This window comes from Artibeus jamaicensis, unplaced genomic scaffold (assembly GCF_021234435.1).
Source record: "Artibeus jamaicensis isolate MK-2021 breed Jamaican fruit bat unplaced genomic scaffold, CSHL_Jam_final scaffold_1964, whole genome shotgun sequence".
Taxonomy (NCBI): Eukaryota; Metazoa; Chordata; class Mammalia; order Chiroptera; family Phyllostomidae; genus Artibeus; species Artibeus jamaicensis.
The window spans coordinates 5,299,788-5,325,524 of record NW_026522030.1 but is presented as its reverse complement, the minus strand read 5'-3'; the positions used below and the strand labels follow the sequence as shown (position 1 = coordinate 5,325,524).

Here is a 25,737-nt window from a genome sequence, read left to right as displayed (position 1 = left end):
TGAGACAACACAGAGAATGGGTACTTGACTTGTTAGGGGTCAGAGTCACTTCTAGTCTGAGTCCTCATGGATGAGTCATGTTCACCAAGTGGGGGTAGCTGAGCTTGCCAGGAACCAGGTGTTCTGACACTGCCTTCTGCCCCAGCCACCACTTTCAAAACAGCAAATGAGCAAAATAGAAGCTCTGTAGTTCCTAGTAAAAGATATTCATTTAAAATTACTGTCCTTTATTCTGTAATAATTTTATTCTTTCCTTTGGAGTACTACTCTTTCATTTTATTATATGAGAGATATCATGAATGGTGTTGGGGAGGTCATCTTCAAATGCTTTATTTTTTGGTCAAAGTGAAAAAATTGCTACTTCCACCTCAATTTTTTAAAATGATCCAAAGGTCTGAGAACCTCTCCACTGGGCCAGCCTGCACCTGTGAATCAGCACCTTCCTCTCCTCCCATCCAAATCCTCAGGATTCTCAATGCCATCATCTCTTGGTCTCATCATGGTCCTAGCCAGCAGTGGGCTACAGACCAGTGATTTTCCTGAGTTGAGCTTCCAGTGATTCAGCAGAACACACAACCCCAGGTGGCACTCTTCTTGTAGGCCAAAAGTTTAGGACAGCAATGGGAGAATGGGAGCTCTGATAAGGGGAGAAATGCCCAGTAGACCAAGTCAGAACCCTGACCCATCATTTCACCTCCTCTCCCTCCCACCCCGACTCAGCATTGAATTGTTCCCCATACATAAATACCTCACCTCCTTAGATATTCTCAGAATATTTCCACAAGCCACTGCCAATGCCTTCTTCTCCACTTTCTTCTCTTCTCTAGACCATCTTCCACATTCCCCCAGGAAGGAAAGAAAGCCCTTTGGAAAACATGAACCAGATCATTTCTATCTTTCATAACATCTGCCAGGGTCTGCTTAGGGCTTCGAGGCTGCTCCATCCTCCAGGTGTATAAAAGCCTTTCTGATATGGCTCTAGCCAACCCCTACAGCCTCATCTTCTGGAGCTTCTCCCATGTCCCCAGCTCTGCAACCACACCACAGGACTTACAGCTACTCTAGGATTCCTCCTTAGTCCAACATCCCATCAGTGTTTATTTTTCATGTGAAAACCTCACTAATATCTCACTGACCTTCAACGAGGGTCCTCCAGTCACATTCAGCACCCCTTCTATTATGACATATGCCATAAGAGAAGAGACTAATGGTGAAGGGTATGGTCTGCAGCAGCCAACACACCAGGGCTCTATCTCACCTCTGACACCTAGGACTGGGAGGAAAAGCTTTGGAAAAATGATGTCATCTTACTGAGCCCTGGTTTCTCCCCCTGAAAATTGGAGATAGTCATACCTCATACACAGGGCTTTTGTAAAGTTTCAAAGAGATGGTATTAAGAAAGGACTTCAACAGTTCCAGTATACACTAAATTCCCCAAGTGGTAGGTTTTATTAGTGTTATCACATGATGTTGTGATCATCTGATTATTTGTCTGGCTTCTTTCATAAAACTGCTAACTCTGTGATAGTAAAAATTATTTCTCTTTTTTTTTGTATGCCCAGTTTCTAGCATGAAGCATGGTATATAATAGAATCTCAATAAATGTTGGTGACTCAAAGAGGAAAAGACTGAATGAATGGTATGAACACAGGAAAGGAGTTAGAGAGGAAGGAGAAAGGGAGGGAGGGTGGGAAGGAAGAGGAGAGTAAGGAAACAGTGACTTCTTCAATAAACAAATGAAAGAATAATCAATTTTTTCAAATGATCTTTGATTGGTGCTGTTGCATTTTTCTTAAAGTGTATGTCAAGCATCTACACCAAAGCTATTATTTTGGAAAACAATCATTCAGGATTCCAAGAATTTAATAAACTCGCCAAGCACTTTTTTAGTTTCCCCTTTGCCTCTTCTTACAGACAAGAGAGGCTAAAATATTTAAGCATTTCTGACAATTAAACTAAGCAAGAGAATAAAATCCAGATCATTGGGACCCCTTGGGATAAAAGTACAAAATCCAGCTTTTAGAACTGGTCACAGCTTGGAGAAACCTTGTGATTTGAAACAAGGGATATGGATGCAATAAACATTCTGAGGTTTATCTTGCTTTAGTGACTTAAGTGGCTTTGAACTTTACGTTTGATAATCACTTTCAAATGGTCTAGTGTGTTCTGAAAGTGGAGTAGTGGGTCACAGACTTGAGATCTTCCTTGGGAATGAGAGGCTGCAATCAGAATTTGGAAATAGGCAATGTACGATGAGTTGTAGAAACAGGGCTACTGCTGGTGAGGAAGATAAATACATTGGCCCAGTGATAAGAACCAGGGATCACTGATGGAAGGGAGACACAATAGGCCTTCTGAACTAAGGCCTGTTTTCCCTGGATTCTTGAGGAAGCTAAAAAGAGAACTGGATATCTTGGGGCCTTTTCATGGGTTTGGTACTCTTCTAGACTCCTTAGGTATTGCTTCCTTGAATTTTTATGTTTTTCTCTTTGGGTTAAATTTGATAATTGTCATTTTGCAGATGAGGAAATTGAGGCTCAGAGAGATTGAGTCACTTCTGCAAGGTCACACAGCCCCTCAGGAGGAAAGGGTGCTTTTGAACCCTAGTCTGTCTCTCTTCTAAGATGTGGCTTTTTCTCTAGCACTCTGTTGCCTTTTCCCTTAACCTGAAAGAACTGTCACCAGCCTCCAGCTTGGAAGGGGTTCAGTCTCAGCAAATGAAGGCATCAGCACATGGCCAGCACCATCCTTGTAACCCACCTACACTTATCAAGTGCCCAGGGAATGGAAGCTAGGCACTGAGACTTCTCAAAGATTTCTCTCCTTCGCTCTCACTTCTGCAACAGGGAAGTCAGTTTGCTCTTAGTGGGAATAGAGCCTGAGACTGCTCAGTCTTGATCAGGAGTGAGCCATACCTCTGACCAACTAGCTTTAAAACAGGAGAGTCCGTGTATTACGTTTTGACTTGGAAAAACTCAAGCCTTCCATGATTCATTTGAGGGATTTGTTGTTGTTGCTCTGCATTTTGAATGTAGTTCCTTTTGCTTCTCTTTCAATAAAACAGGCCCTGACAGCTCTCTCATTGAGATCATTACAGAGTTGTACCATCTCAGGCCAGTGCATTTAGGAAATATGTTGTTGGCACTCACCAGCGAGTGAGATGCATAAAGAAAATATTCTAATGACAGTTGAGTTGAGCGAGCTTTGATCTCTCTCCAGAACTGCTCTCATGGCTTTGAAATGCAGTTCTGGCAGAGGGGTACAGTCTGGGTGCCTTGGCACTGTGGGGTGGGCCCCTTGAAACTGACATTCCAGGGGCCCTGCCACCTTCCCAGTAGGATCCAGGTGCACGGGCTGTGCGGGGAGAAAGGAGACATCGAGACACCTTTCTTAGGGAGGATATCCAAGTTAGGAGGGACTTTCCAATTTAGCCCAACATTTCTCAAACTGTGTTGGTTATGCTCTTATTTGGTTTTTGGCAAAGGCAGAGAAAGGGTGGGGGAAGGGATTATGGTCAAATATCTCTGGAAACACTTCATACACTATCTAACCAACTCCTATTTTGCATAGTAAAGGCTCTGAAAATTCTTGCATTAAAAAAATATATGTATTTAACCTTGTTTAATGGAGCATGTTCTAAATCCATTTGAGTCAGAAACTTTTTTCCTTTAACTATGTATCTGCTTCTTATGGGTTTAGCCTTCTATAGACTGTGGTTTGAAAAACACTGAACTGATTTGCGAGCTCACTGAACAGATAGAGAGCCTGAGCTGCAAACCAGGATGTGGAGTGTGGTAGGAACCAGCCAGAAGTTCGGGCAATACAGGTTCTGCGCAGAAGCCGCCATCCCTCCCATACTGGACTTTGAAAGTTGCAGTCCCTTGTAGGGAACCATGTCTCCCGAAGGAAGAAGTGACTTTACTAATTGGTACAAAAGTGCCGCCATACAGCCTAGTGAATAGAGGTTTGTTGTCAGACCACTCTCCGGCATCTCCCGGAGCATCTCCCTGAGCCCTGGGCTTCTCATACTATTCTGATGTTATGCAGTGTAAGAGAGAGGTTCCCAATACCTGCCAAACAATGGTACCTCTCTCTCTTGAAGGCAAGTTTTAGGAGACACAAACTGGATGAAGACTTGGCCCCACCTGCTTGGAGCTCAGAGCGTGATGGGGAAGACAGGTGCACATATAGTGAAGCTGACAGAAAGTAGGGTGATAGTAGAATCACCAGAATCAAAAGTGGGTGGGGGGGTGCTCTAAGGAGGGAGAAATCATTTTCAGCTACAGATGACGATGATGATTTTGGTGTTCCTCATCATCATCATTGTAATAATAATAATAATGCAATAACAATAGCCAAGGCTAATTAATGAGTACCTTCTATGGGCCAGGCCCTGTGTGAGGAACTTTCTCAGCATTGCCTCCAGTGCTTCTGACACCCCTTTTAGGTGGACATCGTTATCCATTTTTCCAGGTGTGGGTAGTCCTGTGCAGAAATGTGGAGTAAGCTGAACTTAATGTGCAGGGTAGGATTTGGGAAGGCTGAGATTCAGGAAGAGAGATCATGAGGCAGAAGAGGGGATGGTGAATATGCTTAGGGAATGGGCCTAATTGGGGAAACTGGAGGTTCTCAGACGAAGAACTCATGAGAACTTGAGTGGGAGGGTGTGGGAGGACGAAGAAGGTTGGGTGGTAGGGAAGAGACACTGAGAGCCAAGTTGGGAGAGCCACCCAGAAGCAGACCGTCAGTTTAGGATTTTCCCCAGTAGGAGAAAACAGGAGACCAGGATCCAGAGGGGAGTGCCTGCTGGGACTGTGCTGAGGTGTCTCGCTTAATGCTGCTGGTGTCCCTGTGAGCTAAATGGCAGAGACACAAAGCAACTGCGGACATAGGTCTGTCCATCCAATTCTGATAGTACTGGCTTATAAAATTAATAAACACACAAGAGGTTTGAATTTGGATTGATTTTTTTCTGGGCTAATGATCTTTTAAAAAAAATAAATTTGATGAATTTATCTTATACACACAGGGCCAGAAAGAGAGACAGGTGATGCCAAATAAATCCTTGTCCTTTTCTCATTATCAGCCTTGGTCTCCCTAGACTCTCTTGGTCCTGCTCAGTTTGATATTCTGTAATTTCTCCTCCATCTATGCACTGAAAGGAATAAACAGTATCTTAAAGAGATGGAAGGAGGTAGATGCCCATATGAATTCCAGTCCCCATGATTTTCCCATATGCATTTGGGAGATAGATACTCAGCTTGGCTCTAAATAGGTGGGAAGACCTCACCCAGCAGAGGAAAGCTTTCAGCTACAGAGCTCTTTTCCTTTGTGTGGGTCCCCCCAAAACAGATGGAGAGAAGAGAAGAGAGGCCAGTGGGGCCAGGAGCCAGGATGGGTACTGTGGATTCTTTCTCTTTTGGGAAACAGAGGTTTCTGCGAGTATGAGGGAAAAAAAGCCCACATACAAACAGGGGAATGGCTCCAACATCCCACATCTCTGCTTTGGGCCAGAAAGAATACCACCCCCTGAAAAGATTGCCTCTGTAATTACAACTGAATAAACAACCAATTAAAATGTCTCCCCTGGCCCGACTCCACCCTTGTCTTCCCCTCCTAAAGCTTTCTCAGCTTAGAGCAATGGGGCAAAAAGGTGACTTTCTCTAATAACATTTGTGTTCTTTGCCTGAGAGAACACTTGATGGAAATGGACAAACCAATTAGGAAATAATAAATAATGTGGAAAGGGTTGATCCAAGAAAACCTCAGCTTCTCTGTGTTTTCATTCTTCTCCCACACATTGTTTCCCTTTTCACCATGGCCCTGAGTGCGCTTGGAAACGAGGGTGAGGTTGTGGGAAGCACTGGCCATATCCAGAGTTACACTTGGCCGTGTCCTTCTCTGATCTCTGAACCCCTGTTATTTCATCTATAAGATGTGGATAAATAATAGGAATAGCAAACACTTACGCAGTTTTCCTACATGCCAGGTATTGTAGTAAGCCTTTTAGTCTTCCCTTATTAATAACCCAAATCTTCTAAACAACTCTGTGAGGTAGTTACTATTATTATTTTTGCTTTGTGAATAGAGTAACTGCCATGCAGGAAGTTAAGTAAATTGCTCAGGGTGACCTGAATATCAAATGGAAGAGCTGGATTCAAACCCAGGACTCTGGCTTGAGAATGAGCCATCTTACCCATTCTGTGGCTTCAAATACTGCCCAGAGATGGGGCAGCGTGAGTAGCCGGCATCTAGCAAGTGCTTAATAAGTGTTGGTTTTCCTCTTCTGATCACAGAACAGACTGGTTTGAGTTCCTTAGGAGGCTTCCGGTCTAAGAAGCTGAAGATGGGCTCTAGTGGGAGGAAAGGGCACGGCAGCAAGATTTTAGTCAATATCTGTACTCGTGTGGCTGTTCAAACTGGTCACTTCAACCAAGTTCTGGTCAATGCAGATGCAACCTCCCTTGGCCCTGCCTTTATCTCCAATTCATGTTAACTTGTGTTTTGAAAGGCCCTGAAAATTAGGGTTACATGAACATTTGGTCTCATGAACTCTCGAAGATGTGGATAGGCAGGAGGGCATTGGAGTCTCAGACATAGCCTATTTCTCTCGGCATCGAGATGCAGGTTTGTGATCTACAGAAAAGCTCTGGGTAGCACCCAGGGTATTGGTAAGTAAACTGAGGTGTCATAGGAAGCCAGTGCTGAAATGGTGACTAAATATTTCAGCTTATCTTCTTCCCAGTGTAAATTCAACTCCATCTGTGTTTACTGAGTGCTTTTCAGGTATCAAGCCCTGTGCTGAGGACTCAGTAAACAGAAATGAATAAGGCACCCTCTCTGCCCTCCATGGAGCCACCAAGAGTGGCAGACATAGACAGGTGAAGTGGTTATTAGAATGGCGTTAGAGCATGTACTAAGAGGAGGTGGATGAGTACAAAGACAGTAGATTGAGGGGAGGTAATGGGCAAATCAGGGGAGTCTTCCTGGAAGAGAGGTACCAGAACGGACTCTGGATTTGTTCATCAGGGGACAAAATGGGGAGTAGAGTCCCCGACAGAGGGAAGAGCATGAGTAAAGGCACTGGGGCAAGTGCTTCCTGGTGGTGCTGCCAGGGCACACTGGGAAATTCAAGAGAGGGAACAGAGAGAGAGGAGACTAACAGTGCAGACAGGTTCTTGCAGGCCATGCTAGGGATCTTGGACTTCACTCTTTCCCATACAGAGGCCCCTCTATGACTCACAGGGGAACACAAAGGAGCCATTTTTGCATGCTCTACGAGCCAGGCTCTATGCCAGCCCCCCTATGAAGAGACAAAATTATAAAAAAGGAAAACACGGTTAACTGACTGTGTGACCTTAGCAAGGTATGAAGGTCCTGGAAACCTCTGTTTTCTCCTCTTGAAAATGGGGATAATAATACTGTCTCCCTCAGTGTAAATAAGTTGATTAAAAAAAAATAATCCACATAGAGTCAAGCCACATAGAAGGGCCCCCAGCAAACATTAAATATCATTATTTGCAGACTTTATCTCAACTACTACATCCAGCAGCCTGCCTGCTTATTTATTTATGTTTTTTAAAACTTATTCATTGATGTATTTCCTCAAGAAATGACTATCAGCTGCTCCTCAGATCTCTAAAATACATGACGACAGACATAAAATAGGAGCTGAAAGAAGGATGGGCAGGGAGCAGGATGCCTCTCTCAGTTTAGGAAATGAGCTGTTGAATAATACGCCTGTGACTGGTCCAAGGCTTTAGCAATTCTGTCCCAATGCGAGAGTCTTACTCTGCAAGGGAGGAGTTCTTAGGTATTGAGAACCTACGACATGCCAGTCTCTTTCCAAAGACCATCTCTTTCTTTATCCAGTGTGTGTTTGTTCCATGATTAAAGAGTTGGCAGTTGTACTACAGTGAGTTAATTCACATTCCAGATATGTCAGACTTCCATGGCAGCTACCTCAAGTACAATATCCTTCTCTAGTCTGTTTTACAAAGAAATATGGGCTTATAGAATGGAGCATCATTTACTACAGGTGGTAGCATGATGCCCCAATCAAAGAAGTATAGGTTTCTGAACTTGACAGAATTGGCCTTATAAACCCAGTTCTGCAACTTTGGACAACATGTTTAAGAACATTGGGCCATATAGTGCTCATCTTGAAAACAAAGTAACAGTGGTTTGTGTAGAGATGGTAGACAGATGCAAAGAAGGCTTCCCAGTACAGCCATGCATTTACTAAAGGAATGGTCCAAGGTGCATAGTGAATGAAGAAGAAAGAAGCCAAGACTAGAAACTAGGAGATCCTTCCATGGTGTGTACTCTCGCTCTATACTTACATTATGTGACCCTTCCGCTATTCAATATAGGCAGAATCCTTGGGGACACAGATGTTTTCTCTAGATACATCTAGATTCTGAACTGCCTCTGTTCTTTATAAGCTGAGCAACCTTATCAAGTCTCCTAAAATCATAAGAATGTGATTTTCTTATCTATAACATGGGATCATATCACTTAAATATTGAGAGAAGTCAATGAGGTGATGTTTATAAAGTGCTTAGCAAAGTGCCTGACACATAGTAGCTCTTAGTTAATGAGCAGTACCTGTTATGTGAAGACTGACTTTTGTGGATGGTGATGACAGCCAAGGTTCTTTTTCTATTACAGAGCATACTTGGATGTCAATGAACTGAAGAGCATTCTTAGACTGGATGGAACAACACACCTCAATATCTTCTTTGCAAACTCCTCGGAGGAGGAATTGGCAGGAGTAGCCACTTGGCCATGGGACAAGGAGGCCCTGTTGCCCTTAGGTGAGAATTAGAAACGTCTTCAGGAGAGTGTTGGATTAGTACAGGACTACATTTCCTAGTAATGCTGCTGCTGCTGCTGCTGCTGATCACAGTGGTCACAGTCCTGATGGTGGTGGTGGTATGGGCATAGAGAACAATGTCTTTATTTATTATTTTTTAATTTACAGAACTCTTCAGCATCCCTGATCTCATTTTAACCACCAAGAAATGCTCTAAAGAAAATTATACAATATTACTAAGCTTATTTTACCAATGGGGAAACTGAGAGTAAGAGAGGGAGTGGGGCTTATCCAAGGTCACACATGCAGGTGGCAGAGCTGTATTTTGAATTCAAATTTATGACTCTGTCCATTGATTCTTAGTTCATGCAGACTTTTTCTCAGCGTGGAAACCACCTTGTGCTTTCGCAACCAGGCATAGGTTGGCTTGAAAGACACCAAAGAGGCAAGAGAAAGTGCATTTATAAGAACTCCTCTTTCCTTCACATTCCACCCACCAGCAACACCAGGGACTCTTCTCACATTCAAATGATGCATGTCCATAAATGAGACACGTGTTTATACAAATCAGCCACCAAAGTCAGGGACAACAATGGTTTCTAAACCAGACCCTGCCAGCAAACAGTGTAGTTGTTCAATTTTTATTTTTGCATACTCTTCCAGTTCACAGAAATATGCAGACGTGCATTTTTTAACTTGTGCATATTTGAAATCATAGTGTAGATGCAAGTTTTTCTTTTTTTCACCTAATATTGTACTGTCTACATTTTTCTATGTTGCAGAAATCTTCTTAATTTCTTCCCACCCAATTTTTTTTCATTTAACATCACAAGAGAAAAAGCATCTTACTAGGTTATTTCCATCTTCCTAAGGATAAGATTTGTAATGGCCACATAATATCCCATGGAGTAAGGGCACTGCAGTTTATTTAACCATTTTTGCTTGGGTAGAATGTTCCCATAATCTACACCAATGAATAGCGATGACTCAGTGAACATCCTCACCTGGGAATGTTTGGGCTCAGCAGGAGGCAGTGCTTAGTATTTCCTCAGGCTGCCCTGTCCCCCAGTGATATACCCAGAGTCTGGTAGCTGCTCCAAAGTGATGATATCTTGGAGATGAAGGACTCTGCAACTTCAAATAATGAAATTGTATGGAATCAAACTAGACTTAGTTTGCTTCAGACAGCTGATACTTCACAGTTGTTTTTAAGAGAATGAAACCAGTGTGTGTCTGTATATGTCTATGGGTATAGTTATACAAACAGAGGTAGATGCAAAGATAAATATGTAGTGGTTCTTAACTTTGGGGATGGGAGCATTTTATCTCCTAGAAGATACTTGGCAATGTCTAGAGATATTTGTGGTTGATTCAAATGAGAGGATGCTACTGGCATCTAGTGAGTAAAGGCCAGCGATACTGCTCAGTCTCCTACAATATCCACAAAAAGGAATTATCTAATCCAAAATGCTGATAGTGCAGAGATTGAGAAACCCTGAGATAGATGATGAACAGGTAGGTGGACAGATAGACAGACAGTCATAAACAGATAGGGGTTGGGCAGAAGCAGGAGTGCAACTTAGGCAAACTTGGGGAGGATTAGCTTCTATCAGGTGCCTCGTATGATGCCTGGGAATCATGCTGGTCCAGAGTCCCAATAAATCCACAGTTGTTCTCAGCTGTGATATGACTTAGTAGTATGGCCTTAGGCAAGTCTCTTTCCCTTTCCAGATCTCAATTTCTTCAGATTTTACATGAACAGGTTACACTAGATGGCCTCCAAGGACCCTTCTCAGTGCAGAAATATTGCACTATTGGAAAAGCAACTGCAAAGGCCATGAGCAGAGTCTTAAAAGGGTTGAGCAACACTCTTCTAAGGTAGAGGAAAATACTCCTGATAATTCCACGAATTTCAGAGACTGGCTCAGAACCAGGACCACAGAAGGCTATAAATCCATAGCATGTTATAGTATTTCAGGATGATGTCAGGCTCAAGCTATTTCACCTTTTAAGAGAAGCAGTGAAACAGGACTCGGTCTCTGTGCTGTTGCCTTCTGAAGAGGGCCAAGTTGGGAGGGAATGAGGTAAAACCACCAGACCCGGCCTGGACATTAAGTCCGCAACCCTGTCCTTATTCCTGAAAATACCTAGGGGGGTCCTCCCACCATTCCCTCCATATCAGAGCTTCAGGGAGAGAATCATTGGCATTGTTGTGGCTGTTTATTTTAGAACTCACCAGAGATGCAAACTCACTTTCTCAAGATCACACAGCCAATATGAAGCAAATTGAGGATTTGCAACCCATGTCAGGCTAACTCCAGCTGTCCCTCAGGCTGCCCCCTCCCCATCCTGAGAGCTATTGATCATAAGCAATTTCTCTGCAGTAACTTCAATCAAACCTAATTATATATATATATATATATATATATATATATATATATATATATATGTATATATATATATAGAGAGAGAGAGAGAGAGAGAGAAAGTGTGTGTGTGTGTGTGTGTGTGTGTGTATATATATATTATATTTACTCTTTTCTCCTCCTGTTACACCATCATCCCTGGAAACCGTCGTCTTGGGTGAGAAGGGGATTGGGTTACATATTATGATTGACAGGAAATAATTGAGAGAGATTGCCTGTCTCAGTTTCTCTCCCTCCCTGCCCACCCCTGCCTGCCCCTCCGCACATACACACATGCATACCCACAAACCCTCTCATACATCTTTATCTTTGCGCTAGAAGAAGGCTCTGAGCTGTTGCGAATTAATAGACTCCATGAGCCCCAAGACTGAGCGAGCTCACCCTCCCAGCATTTCAGTCTGAGATAAAACTCCCTGCACACCAGCTCCAGGCTTGCCAGGACAAATCAACAAGGTCCTGCTTTCTTACCATTCTTTTATAAGACACTGCTCTGCGCTTCAAGTTCCTACTCACAGGAAGCTCAAGACCTAAATTTTAACCTTCCCTTAGACACACTTAGATTTTAAAGTTTAAATGTTTTTCTGCTAGTCTATGTGTATTTCTCCAGTGCCTGAAATGAACATGCAGTGATACTGTCCATTGATTCTGCTGAGACCTGCTCCATTTGTCTCCCCAGACAAAGCAATGCTCCGTCTTTTAAGACAGGCTGTGTGGACCATTGCTTCTCAAACTAGAACCTACAGACAAGTCATCTGGGGTTCTTGTTAAAATTCAGATTCTGGCTCTGTAGGTCTCGGACCGGGCCTGAGAGTCTGCATTTCTAATCACCTTCCAGGTGATGCTCATGTTGTTTGTTCATGAGCCACATTTTGAGTAACAAGTAGTTAGACAGTAAGTACAGCTCTCACGGTATGTCAAATGCTATACTCGCTGCTTCCATGTGATTAGACCTGGCAAAACTTCCTTTGTTGGGTCAGCATTCAGTGAATATTGAACACACCTTTATAGAGATGCCATGTTTCTGTCCCTGAGGTAGGCATTGGCAGTAGAACTCAGATGAAGAGCCCTAGTTTTACAGCCCAGGGATCACGGTTCAGATTTCCACCCCACACCAACTAGCTCTTGATTGTGGGCCAGGCACTTTGCTTCTCTGTGAATCAGCGCCTGTCTCATTGCGTTGCAAGTGACTGTGATGATGCACACAAGATACACTCAGTCCAGGGCCTGCGGAGACATAATAATGCTCAAGAAGTACTGGCTTTTGGCCACTGTTGTAATAGTAAGTGCAACATGGTACTGGCCTTCATGCATGTCCACTCTCTGTAGACTATGCAGATGTAGGAATGGGATTCAGAGGGGGTCACTGACTTGCTCAATGTCACAGAGTTAGTGAAGGCAAAATGAGAATGGAAACCGAGGCGTCTGACCTTGAGGCCTTCACGTAAACGAACGTGTGTAGAATGTTTATAACCCAGGGTATGACTTACTTTCCGAGGAGGAAGTAAGCAGCAGAGATGTTTGCCAGCCCAGAAATCAAAGCGCTTGAGTGCTAATCATGCCACCTCTTTTAAGTAGTTTGAAATCACTTTGGGTAAGTTACCGCACTCCTTTAGGCCTGGGTGTCTTCATCTGAAAGTGAAGGGATTGCATAAAATGACATGTGAGATTCCTTCCTACTAAATCAGTGATTCATATTACAAGTCATAACAACTCTTAGGGCAGTGAAGGCAGAAGGTGGAGAAGCCTTTGGTGACTTTGGGCAGCACCCACCTACTGGGGGATTCCTGAACCAGGAAGGAAAGTGTCTGGCTTGTCTAAAGCTCCAATTTTCACCCTGCAGGTGGCATTGTCTTGAACCCCTCTTTCTACGGCATTCCGGGGCATACCCACACCATGATCCATGAGATCGGGCACAGCCTGGGCCTCTACCACATCTTCCGAGGCATCTCGGAAATCCAGTCTTGCAGCGACCCCTGTATGGAGACCGAGCCCTCCTTTGAGACTGGAGACCTCTGCAGCGACACCAACCCAGCCCCAAAATACAAGTCCTGCGGTGACCCGGGGCCAGGAAATGACACCTGCGGCTTTCATAGCTTCTTCAACACTCCTTACAACAACTTCATGAGCTACGCAGGTAGGGCACTGCTGTCTGCCGGGTGCGTAGGGCTGGATGTCAGATATGGGCTCCTGACTCAGAGTAGCTTTGAGCAAGCTGTTTACCAATGCTAATGTGTCTTCTTCCCAAGAAAGACCTCATCCCAGATGATCAGAATACTAAGCCTTCTGTGCAGTCCTTAAGTGTACATGGGTGATCTTTCATCTGAAAGGGCCTCAGAAAGACACACACTGGGAAGCTGCCCAGGGCTGATAGTCAGGGAACCTGAGTAGAAGCCTGGCTCTGCCACTAGTTCACCCAGTACCGTTCAGTCTATTGCATCGTCTCTTTTCTCAAGAAAATGGGCTCTTTAGACTCGAGCTCCAACGATCCTCTTGGTTTTGCAGCTGTATTCTTCTCAGAATACATTCTTGCAGCTGGTGGTTTTTGAACCTTTAAAAAAGAACACAAAACTCTTATACTCTCCTTAACTATTTTATTACCAGAAAGTAAGAGAGAGTTGCTTTTAGTTTTTAAATACATAATGATTACATGGGTTGATACTTTTTATAACTGCACACGTCTTATCAAAGCCCTTTTTATTCTGTCAGTAATAGTATTAAGGATTCACTCATTGGGTTCTACGATGCCCCACCCTTCCTTCTAGCATATAGCAAGACCCCAGCTAGCCCTTTTAACACTTTCAGCCAATTAGAACAAGATACCCCTCCCTCAGAGCAGTCACAGCCGTCACTGCTGGCTCGGTAAGCCAAGAGCCCTTGTGCAAAGCAAGATCTGCACAACTCTATTATAATATTCAGTGCAGGTATCTCTCCCACTAGAACAAGCAAGTTCTGTGAAGACGGAGATTGTCTCTAATCCATCACTGTGTTCCTAGTACCTAGAATCGGGCCGATGTGCTTAATAAATGTGTCTTAGAAAGAAAGGAAGGGAGGAAGTCAGGGACAGAAAAAATGAATGAATTCTCCTATAATAAGTCTATAAAATTGATTCTGATCAGTAACAGTGTTTCTGCTTATATAAAAATTTATTGTCCACAAAGGATTTTATTATACACCATCTCATTTAATTCTAACCCCAATTCTCAGGGGCGGGAAGTGTCCACACTTTACACATGACAGTGCCGGGACTCTCTGAAGTTATTTGCCACAGGTCACTCATCTGACTCCAGGCATTTTTTTCCTTCCACGGTGGTGCCACTCTTTAAAAAAGACCTAGATGGCATGTGAGTGGGAAATGGAGCAACGTGGGTGGTTTTCACACTCTGCTCCACAGAGAGGCCTCATGGGAGGGGCTAGGATGCTCTGGGTGGGGCTCTAGGCTTCTATTTCCACTTGAACCTGGGAGGCCCCTTCCAAGTATTTTTCATTCCTCTTGGGGCTTTGCTTCAGATGGCGTGTCGGAAGGTGATTTGCTGCTAAAAGGCAATGTGTTAGATCACCCCCAAGGGTCTTCTGCCTTCCCATTTGGACAGGGACCTCTGGGGACCTCAGGTTCATATAGTCCAAACCTGAGGTCTCTTGCAGAGTCCGTAACCCACCGGGGGAACCATATAAAGAGTCTGTCAGTTCAGGTCTCTAAAAGGGGCCAGAGGGCTGGGTATTTCCTCAAAAGCAGATTCCCACTGGGCTCCCATTCCCAGCCCGGCTGACAGCCCACATGCAGAGCCCCGTCGCCCCACACAGCCCTGCTTACGTTCCATTTCTGTAGCACCTTTTCTTGGCCAGCCCGATGCACATGGAAAATAAACAATAACATGAGTTTGGAAGTTTGCCGGCCTCTTAGGAGCCGAGGAGCTGCCACTAGCTACCAGACCCCCATAAACTAAATCCTTTTTTGTTCCCCTTTGTACAGATCTAAAGGGTGATTGATTTACTGTTGTTTTTTTAAAGGAACCCCTCAGCTCAGTGACCCATTAACAGCAGAACTAATTCACTGAGCTACGATAACAAACTTACACCCGCAAAAGCATATTCAAGGCAACCACGAGCTTTGCAATGTTTGTTTTCCTTAGGATCTCTGATAGATGAGGTGACAAAAGCAGCTGGAGGAAATTCAAATGCAGAACGGGATCGGGTTCTCAGGGCTGGGGGAGCCGTGGCACAGGGACTGGGCTGTCCAGGGGAGAGGGCGCAGGCCTCGCGGGGTCAGCTGCTGGGAGTCCCGTCCTTCCTGGGTGCTTCTGGCCCAGGCCTGGTCACTGACTGGGTAAGGGGATCCAGTGCAGTGCTGCCTGCAGAAGCTTTCGCAGAGAAGCCCATGTTCTGTGTCCGTGCTGCCTGGGAAGCTAGCCAGTGGCCATATGTGGCCATGGAGCCCTTGGACGACGGCTGGTGAGACGGAGGCACTGAATTGTTATCCTCACGCAAATTCAATTCACTTAAATGGAAATAACCATACGTGGCTGCTGGCTGCCATATTGATCAGTACAGGTTTACAATAATCATTGAGTGCCTAGGGTTTGTCAGACACTGTGTGGAACACTTCTTGGGTTTGTCTCACAGAATCTTCAAAATAACCCAGTGAGGTAAGTGCTCTTATTATTCCACCCATTTCACAGATGCAGAAAGTGTGGTGTGGGGAGCTTAAGTAGCTTGCCCAGAGTCACACGGCGAAACCAGGACAAGCTTTGCTTACTGGAGAGTTATTCATCGATAGTGACCTGGCTCTCTTTCTGACATTGGGTGAGGCTGAGAGGGCCCAAAGAGCTCGGCTCAGGCGGGCCCCGGGCAGGTGATGGGGGTGAACATGTTGAGCAACAGGAGAGAATTGTCACATTGCCCTGGGAAGCAGCCTGGACTCCACTTCCTGAAGATAACAGGCCATCGGGGGCCCACCGGGCACCAGGGTCTCCCCAAAGTGTGGTAACCAGGCCTTTGCCAGGCTGTGGGGGCCGCCGTCTAGTTCCCCTCTTCCTGCGTGTTAAGGCCTTTTAATACGCACGTGTGCTTTGACCCAGCCTTCCCCTATCGAGGGAATATGTCCTAAGGGAATAAAGCAGTTGATGTGTTTAAAGATTTAGTCATACAAATGTTCTTAGCAAGGTACATTCTCTGAATATTAAGTAGGCATTTACTATCTGCCAGGCATAGAAGAAAAATGCTCATGTGTGTGAAAAATTAGGAACAGCTTACACGTCTTAAGGGAATGGATTGCTGAAATAAATCACAAGGCATCCATATGATGCAACATTATGTGGTCGCTAACAATGATAGTGGAGATGATGGAGGGAAGAAACAGCAGGAGAGTGATACCGTGGTTCAGAGCATGAGGTTTGGAGCGTGGGGACCGAACCTGCACCCTTCATGCACTAGCCTTTGACCCAAGCGAGGTACCTCTCCTGTCTGAGCTTCAGTTACTTCATTGATACCATGGAGAACAATCACACTTAACTAGGTGATAGTAGGTGTCATTGTACAGGTAACAGACTTAACATTGTAACTAGTGTTCCATCAATGACAATTGGCAGGATCATTTATGCGTTATTTGTTGTGAAAACAGTCACAGAGTCTTACGGAGAGAGTGAAACCAGTGTGTGTGAGCTTGTGTGTGTATGTCTGTGCTGATGAGCATTTCACATATTTGACATCTTCACATGCACAGACACATACCTGTATACTAGAGATTAATTCTGGTATCTCTAGGTAATGAGTTTGGGGTGGTATTTATTTCCTTGTAACACTTTTTTGCCATATTACACGTCTTACAGGGGATGTCTGTAACTTTCATATTCATTTATTGTTCTTAATATCATCGCCATTATCATTATTGTTAAACCAGCAAAAAAGGGAGGGGGTTTTACAAAGCGCAACTTGGTTATCCATGTACTTGACATGGGTCAGCTTGTTAAAAGCTCTCACCAGTGTTAGGAGGCAGGTAACATCACTATTGCCTGATTTCCAGTGGGTAAAAATGAGGCTGTCAGGAGTCAGCACTTTGCCCACAGTCCACGGGAAGTGAAGGAACCACATCCTCGCCCTGCACCTCCGTGCTCTGTGGCCTCCCAGCCACAGATGGAAACATGTTCTTGAGAACAAAGTTGGGTTAGCAAACCCAGGGCACTCCGTCGACATCACGGGACTGGTGCAGGCTCCCAGCTTGCTGACATCCCCAGATTCCTTTCTGGTGGGGGACAGGCTGGGGACAGAAGAACAAGATGTGCTGGCTAGTCCTGGAGACCAGGGTAAAGTGGCCACAGATGTCGGCAGAGGAGGCATGTGATGGTGGGAAGCCAGACATGAGCTAATTGAGACAGAGCATTTATGATAAACAGAAACCCTTGGGCACCTCACCCCAGGTCCTCATAGCAGCTCTCTGCTGTGTATTCTGGGACAGATTTTGTTTTCTGATGCTGGCTTTAAATTTCAAGTCTCTGTTTCCCTACCAGGTTCTATCTCCAATCCATTTTCCAAATTCTTTTCTTATCAACCAACATGGGAATGACTACTTTTTAAGTTATAAAAAGTAAATATGCTTTTCTGGGGGTAACAGAAACAAATCAGAGGGTATAGAGAAAAAAATCACTGTTTCTTCTCCATTCATCTTGATAAATACTTTGTATGCTCCAGCTCCCTAAATGCTCACTACCACTCTATGTAGTGGGATTGATTTAAATATTCCTGACATATATGTAAGGGATCAGAGATTTAAAGTTACTTCCTTCATTCGGAAATGATTGATTAGTACTCTGTTTATGCCTGTGCCTAAGGTACACAGCCATTTCCTTATTAATAGAGAGATGTGCTGTTCATAATATTTTACATTATAATTCATGCCTAAAAATCCAACTGCCCAGCACCTGCTCAAACTTATTTGCTGTTTGTTTGATAAGGGAAGTGAGTTTATGCTGCAGGATTCCCAGTGGTGGGTTTATTTTAAGCTCTGGCAGGCCCCATGCTCTTCTCTCTGGGGCCCAGCTGCGGAAACCCTGACCAGGCGGACACCTCTGGGAAGTAGTGTTTTTGGAAACCAAGCCAAAACAGTGCACTACCCTGGGGCAGCTGAATAAAGCTGCTGAAGGAAGAGATGGGAGGCAAGCTTCTTCCTTGGGGGCTGAGTCTTGGGTCACCACCTTCAGTCTACATCTTAGAAAAGAGAGCATAAGATTGAAGGTCATTATATCTGAAGACATTTAAGGAATTGTGTTCCAGCCCCCTCAGACTCAAGCTCACCTCCTATTTATCAAGCACCTGCAGGATCCTGTATCCACACAAAGTCTCCTTTATGCTCAGAAGAAATTCTCATTTGATTAGAAGCTTGGCCTTGGAGTCAAGATTTTCTGGGTTCACATCTCAGATTTGTCTCAAGCCCTGTGTTCTTAAGTTACGTGATCTCACCTAGCCTCAGTTTCCTCCTCTTAAAATGGAGAAAATCATAGTGTTTATTTTTTATTCCAAAACTAATAGAAGAGTTCTGTGTGTCCAAAGCACAGTGCACCATGCCTGGCTCACACTGAGCACGCAGTAAAAGTCTCGGTGTCAGTTCTGTGCAGAAGGGGCCATGGCCATCAGGCCTCTGCGGTCTCACAGCCCCAGCTCCCACAATCCCTCACTCACATTTCTTTCCCAGTCTTAGCCATGCAATCTGGTTGACTTCAAATACCTCCTTCTTCAGAAACCTCTTTGATTCACTCTCCTTCGCCAACATGCTATCTTCTTCTGTTCATCAGCGATCATCATCACAGACTCCAGCAGCTTTATAACAACCTTGACTAATACAACAAACTGACCTTCACTTTATTTCTAGATTGGTGGATCCTCAAGGGCAGAAATGTTTTATGTTTTACCTTTCTGTGGCTCTTGGCACAAAGCAGAGACCTATGTAGTAGATGCTCACAAGGTTTCCTTGAAGGACAATATCATTGTATCAGTAAAGAGCAGAATTACTGAATGAGTAGATGAATAAATGTGAAGGAAAGAATGAAGTGAGTACATAAAGGAACAAAGGGATGAGTGAGTGAATAAACAAGTAAGTGAATGAATGAATGAGAGATATTTAATGAGTGATGAGGGAGGGAACAGATAAGGAAATGTGTGACTTACTGACCAGCGGATCTTGGGCTCATGGGAAGCAGCTTGCCTTGCCCTTGTCCTTAGCCATGACCTCTGGGCTGTTCCCTCTCAGTCTCAGATGTACTTTTCAGTTTCATCCACCCTCCCCTTTCTCTTGTTTCCCCTCACCTGTCTGCAGAAGTGATGACTACACTAATTTGTTCACAGACCATTAACTCTTGAGCGCTGGAAGAGGCCAGCTCTGAGCTGGCAAGGGCTGGGGTGCTGGCTCCCAGGCCTCCAGGAGACGTCAGGACTCTCTTGTGTGCCCTCCTGTGCAGCCAGGTTCTTATCTCCACCATTTCCCCCTTACAGATGACGACTGCACCGACTCCTTCACGCCCAATCAGGTTGCCAGAATGCACTGCTACCTGGACCTGGTGTACCAGGGCTGGCAGCCCTCCAAGAAGCCGGCGCCTGTCGCCCTCGCTCCCCAGATTGTGGGCCACACGACTGACTCCGTGACGCTGGAATGGTTCCCACCCATTGACGGCCACTTCTTTGAAAGGTGAGTATGGACTGTGAAGTGTTGTTTCCCCTCTCTCCCTCCTGCCAAGAAGAGGGAAACTTGGAAAGGAAGCCAAACTTGGGAGAGAGATTTTGCTCCATTCTTTGTCTTTGCTCTTGTTCGACGAGTGCCCAGCACTTAACACAGTGACTGGTCCACAGAGGTTCATTATAAATCTGAGGGTCAAGGAATAAAGGAATGATGGCTAATAGAAACTAATGAAGTAATGGAACATTTTAAGTGAATGAATGAATATTTAGCTTTATTACTAAAAACCTGGAAAATTCTATTGCCAGAACCTCCTCTGGGATGGAGGTGCTGGTCTCATCTCCACGAGCTCAGGACTTGAAATTGGAAAACAGCTTCATAGACATTTTTATGTGAAGGTACATAAGGTGTTTATGTATACAGTGTCCAGAAGGTATCCAGCCGTGTAATGGGAAAATAGAGGCCTTTATTGAAGAAGATGTAGGAAACACGGCACATAGGACAGTGATGCTTCAGTCCCCTTCCAAGTAGGCACCTTGGGACCTCACACAGGTCTTCCAGTCACCATCAGCTGACCCGTCATATTTTCCTGAATCTCATGGATGATCTGAAATCTCTTCCCTTTCAAAGGTGATTGTAGATTTGGGAAAAGCCAGAAGTCACTGGGTGCCAAATCTGGGCTGCAGGGGGGCTGAGTCACCTGGGTGATTTGACGTTTTACAAAAAACTCTGCGTGGCATGTGGTACATGAGCAGGCACATTGTTGGGATGAAGCTGCCAATCACCAGTTGCCCATAGCTATGGCCTTCTAAGTCATCTGAATAGTTTCCACAGAGGAATTTTCAAGCTTAACGTAAAATTTGATGCAGATTTGTTGCTCTACTCAGTCATTTTGAAGGTAATGACCACACAGTACACATGCTCCCTCAATGGCATCTACCACTCCTACTGACTAACACAGTGAAGTTATCACCGTTCACGCATGTGCATTCCAGTCCAATTTCCTTGGCCGCCAGATTACATTGATGTCATGCAAACCATTCTTGTTATATTAACAATGGCTGGACTTTTTCTGGACAGGCCTTGTGTATTCATACATTTTACACAAACATACATGCATATGTGTAATCTAGAAATAAACATATATCTAGATATCTATATATAATCTTTGTGCCCAGTGTTTGTAAAATGAAAAGTAGAATTTTTAGAAAACCAGGGAATGATGAGCTGAGGCACAGAATATCTTGTTCTGCTTCCCTGTCATTTATTAGCTGTGTGGCCTTGGGCAAGTCACTTTCTGTCCCTGAGCCTTATTCTCCTCCCGCAAAAAGTGGTTCTCGTGATGCCTCAGTGGCCTGACTCTTGCTGCGTTTTAGCCTTGAGACCCACTGAGGAGCTCAAGATTTAAGGGAAGCAAATTTCAAAGGGTCATAAAAACAGACTAAGACGTTGACATCTATTTTGTAACTTAGCTATAATTTAGGACAGATTAGTATATCACAGCCACCCCCAGCTCTTCTTGGAAATGTTTATTCAATCATGATGGTACAACATGGATGATGCTGAAAATAATAACCAACTAATCATTCATTAATATTACTCTGTGGTTGTGGTTACTTAGCAAATGCTTGTTTTGTGCAGGATTCTATGCTAAAGACTTTATATACAGTCTCACTTAATCTTTCCAGTAACTCTACAAAAGGGAGATCACCTACCCTATTTGCCAGATGAAAAGGGAAATGGAGCCCAAAGAGACTAAGAGATTTGACCAAGAGCCCATGGAGGGTGGTGGGAGCTGGGCTCCAGCTCCCATTTTGGCATGTCTGGTCTCAGACTGCCATGTGTGTTCATTAGGTCCTTCCAAAACTCAAGTTATAAAGGATGTGTGTGTGTGTTTAAACTATATTAGATCGTGGCATTAAATTTGGGCTCTAATTTTCCATTCTGCCACCAGTCCCTGAATCTAGAACCTTCATTTGGCAGCTGGGGGCGTGTGGCCACAGGGAAGGAAGTGGACTCCCTGAGCCCTCTGTAGAAACCCCCTTCCCCTGCCCCAGCCGCCCCCACTGGGGGCTCAGAGCCGGGTTTGGGAAACTTCATGTGACACTTCAGAGCAGCCTTTCCAGCAGCCCATAGATTTATTTATTTTTTCTGTGGCAATGAGAAGTATCAGACTTTTGGTCAAGCTTGGCCTCAGTTCCACTTAAAAATGGAAGTTTTTGTAAATGAAGTTTCCTGTGTATGCATTCAATTTGTCTTCCATAAAGCAGTTATTGTCCATTAAATAAATACCAGCTGATTGTTGGAAACCTATGGGAGGGTTAATTGTTGTGTAATAAGATATGTCTCTCTTACATAGTGCCCTTAGCTTCAATCAATATGTTTTTAATAACCAATAGCCGGTTGGTAGTTGGGGCTTGTACAATAGCTATTCTGTTCAGTCTGAGATTTCATAATGGAGTTATCATATGTTAAATTAAAACTGACATTTTAGAAACATGTCTAATTAGGGTTCACAGCTACAGAGATCATAGTCTATGGCTAAAGGAAGTAGGTCCACAAGTTTAATAAATTGTTGTAAAGAAATGAAACTATGTATATCACTCTCCCCTACACACAGAGTTGATACTCTTGCAAATTGGCTTAGTTCAAAGCACAGAAGCATTGATGTCAGGCTGTGTGTGTCCGGTTCTCAGCTTCACCACTCCTGGTCCCTGGGAACTAGAGCAAGGCTCTCGCCTCTCAGGTCCTGTCTGACCCTGAGTCCTCCCGAGAAACGTGCTGATAGCGCCAGTTTCACCTGGCTTTTCAGGGGGGCTCAATAAAATGACCAGCACACACACACACACTGTGTTCAAAAAATATTAGCTCCTCTGTTGTACGGAGTTTTCCAGAGCTGTTTAGCTACTTGAAATTGTTCCTTCCCTGCAGAATCTCTGGTGTTTTCCACTACATCCATCAATGCCAGCCTTTCGCCCCTGGCCATCCTCATGTCCTCCTGCTGTTCTGCACATCTGTGGTCACAGAGAATACAAGGGTTTTCCTTAAAAAAACACATTCAGATCCTCCCACAGCCTGTGTCCTCACACATGGGCAACTGAATAAATAATTCAAGGCCACCCCTGGCTTTTCTAACTCCTTTATTTTTATATGCCCTGCAAACATGTGTTGACTGGATGGTTCCAGTTAACTGAACAATTCGGCTGTGATGTGTTGGAAAAAGCACTGGACTGGGAACCAACAGACCTGGATCTGAAACCTTGGCAACCTCACTCCATGCCTCTTCCTCAGCCCATGCTCTGTTCTGTTCTGTAAGCCAAAGGGTTCCAGCCTTTCACTATCAAGTTCTGCTCCCAAATCCCAGAATACAGAGAATTGTCCCAAGGATGGAGCATAACTAGTGCCATTCCAGATGCACAGAAGAGAAGTTAAGTCATTATATACGGTGGATGCCTTAGCAAATCACTGTCCAATAGGACTTTTCTGCAATAATGGAAATCTTCTCTCTCTGCACTGTCAATATGGTAGCCATTAGCCAACTGTGGCCATGGAGCACCTGAAATGTGACCTATGTGACTGAGAAACTGGGTTTCTAAATGTACTAAACTTTGATTAGTTTAAGTTTAAATGGCCACAGGTGGCTGATGGCTGCTGTTTTGTACAGCATAGACTTGGAGCTTAAACACTGACTCTCACGGTGCCCAGGTCAGAAAGAGGATCTCTCCCCACATTAGTATCCTGTATTCCTGTGATTTCAATGTGTGTGTGTATGTCTGTGTGTGTGTATGGATACAAACACCCATGAAAATCAAATAAATGCCCAAGGTAAGAAACACAGATTATACACTCCCTTGATGTGTAGGATGCTGCCTGATTTTGGTAAAGGCCACACAGGTTGCGTGCCTTTCCAGGCTATGGCCTCGGGATGATTACTTTGTACTCAGTGAACCTTATTAGTTTTCTAATCTGCAAAATGGGGACATCAGATCTAATTTACTCACCCTTGGATGGTCAGTGTCTAACACTTGCACAGCACTCGCCACCAGAGGCTGTGCAAAGACTGTCCATTGAATGTACAGCAGAAACGATGAGTGGACATTTGAGTCAATGATGGAACATGGGTGAATACACTCTGTGGAGCTGTGAAAAAGCAAGGCACAGGGCTGCCAGGTGTGTCATGGTTTATTCACTCATCAGAGTGTTTACTGGAAACCTAGGATGTGTCAAGAACTCAGTGAGGTGCAAGTGACTATGAATATGCATATAATCCAAACAGAATTTAAAGAGAAAGACTCAGTGGCCATGAAGGTCAGTGTGGTTCCTGACTTCATCCCAGGACATTTGTAATCACATCGCCATCATGAAGCTATTCTTGTGACTCAGAACTGCTGTGCGTGCATTGCGGTCGCTGTGATGGCACTCTGCCCTCCATAGTGATGCTGAGGAAGTCTCTCTCTTTGTTCCCCACCTTTGGCTATAAGTATATTCGTATAATTGTTGTTATTGCTAGCCCAGTAGTAACTCATGCACGTTCAAAATGTAGAGAAGTTTCAGAAAACCAGAAGAAATAAAAATATGGGTGGGGGAATCATTCCATGTTCCACCACCTGGAAATTATTTCCAATAATATTTTATCACATTAAATGTATTTGAACAGCATTGACAGGCTGGCTTTAGATTCAGTTTTGGATATGCCTTTTTCACTTAACATTATGGCTTATATTTTTTCATGACATTTCATAATCTTTATAAATATTTTTCTGATAACTTCTTACCATTCCATTGAGCCGATTTACCTTAGGTTATTTAATCACTCTCCTATCTCTGAATGTGGTATGCTTTTTAAGCTTTCTATCTCTGTATGCTTTTATATTTACGATGATGAAGCTGAGAATGTCAAATCTGAAAATTGAGGGTCTGAACTAGGTTCACCATTAATCTCAGCAACATGTGTGAGTGGCTACTATGTATCCTCCCATCCATCCATCTGCCCATCCAGCTACACATGTTGCCACCATATAAGCAAATAAGCAGGGGCATGGCTTGCTCAGATTCAGGTTTGGGGGCGAGCTCCCTGGCAGCCATGTGAAGGAGGAATGGGAGGACGAGCAAGTCTGTGACGTCCACAGACTCACTCTGCCCTACCTTGTGATCCCAGGGCCTATACAGCTGCCCTGTGGAGGGAAGGAAGGTCCCAAGGCTTAAGACAGGGCTCCCCCATTGTGTTCTTGCAGGAAGCCAAAGGCGGGAACTTCTTCTCGAAATGATGAAAGAACTATTGGCAGGATCGTTGCATTTTGAGAAATATAGGCTGGGCTGGCACAGCTCTTGGCAGCTTTCTTCCCTTTCCAGTACCTCTGCAGTGGTCGCTCAGATTTGGGGAGTTTTGGGTCCGTGCTAATACATGAGCTCATCCCTTTTTCCTCCCAGCAACTGCCTCCTAAATATATGCCAAGTCTGGAAAACAAGGAAGATCCCCGAGGCTGTTGTGGCTGGAGGGAGTTTGGATCAGACACGAAAGACAGTAGGTGGTAGGGGAAGCCACCAAAACATTCCACTTCAGGGGCTGGTCCCTCTGAGGGATTGGCTCAGCCCTCGGAAAGCTGCTAAAATGAGTGCGATCCCGTGTTACCACGCGATTGGCAACTGCTTCTGACTGTTAAATTGAGGAGTACCTCATCCATCTCCAGAATGTCAGGGCTGGAAGGTTCTTTAGGCATCTTCTGGTTTAGCCCACATATTTTCAGATGAAGGAACTAAACCATTCCTTCTTCTTATTTAATGCCTGAGATGCAGGATGGTGCCTGGCACATGGTAGGTACCTGATACGTACT

The 25,737-nt window shown here is 44.4% G+C and overlaps 1 protein-coding gene across 2 annotated transcripts in view; it reads left to right on the top strand.

Annotated features, from left to right (window-relative positions):
- Window positions 1-25,737, top strand: part of PAPPA (pappalysin 1) — a 221,280-nt gene that overhangs the window by 43,159 nt on the left and 152,384 nt on the right. For both annotated transcript variants that reach the window (XR_008389935.1, XM_037154716.2), the window contains exons 3-5: window positions 8,671-8,816; window positions 13,082-13,375; window positions 19,723-19,915. Coding sequence is in view for 1 of the 2 variants with exons in the window: in XM_037154716.2 (XP_037010611.2) it covers window positions 8,671-8,816; window positions 13,082-13,375; window positions 19,723-19,915 (633 nt within the window). In the remaining variant the exon portion in view is untranslated. The remainder of the gene's footprint in view (window positions 1-8,670; window positions 8,817-13,081; window positions 13,376-19,722; window positions 19,916-25,737) is intronic.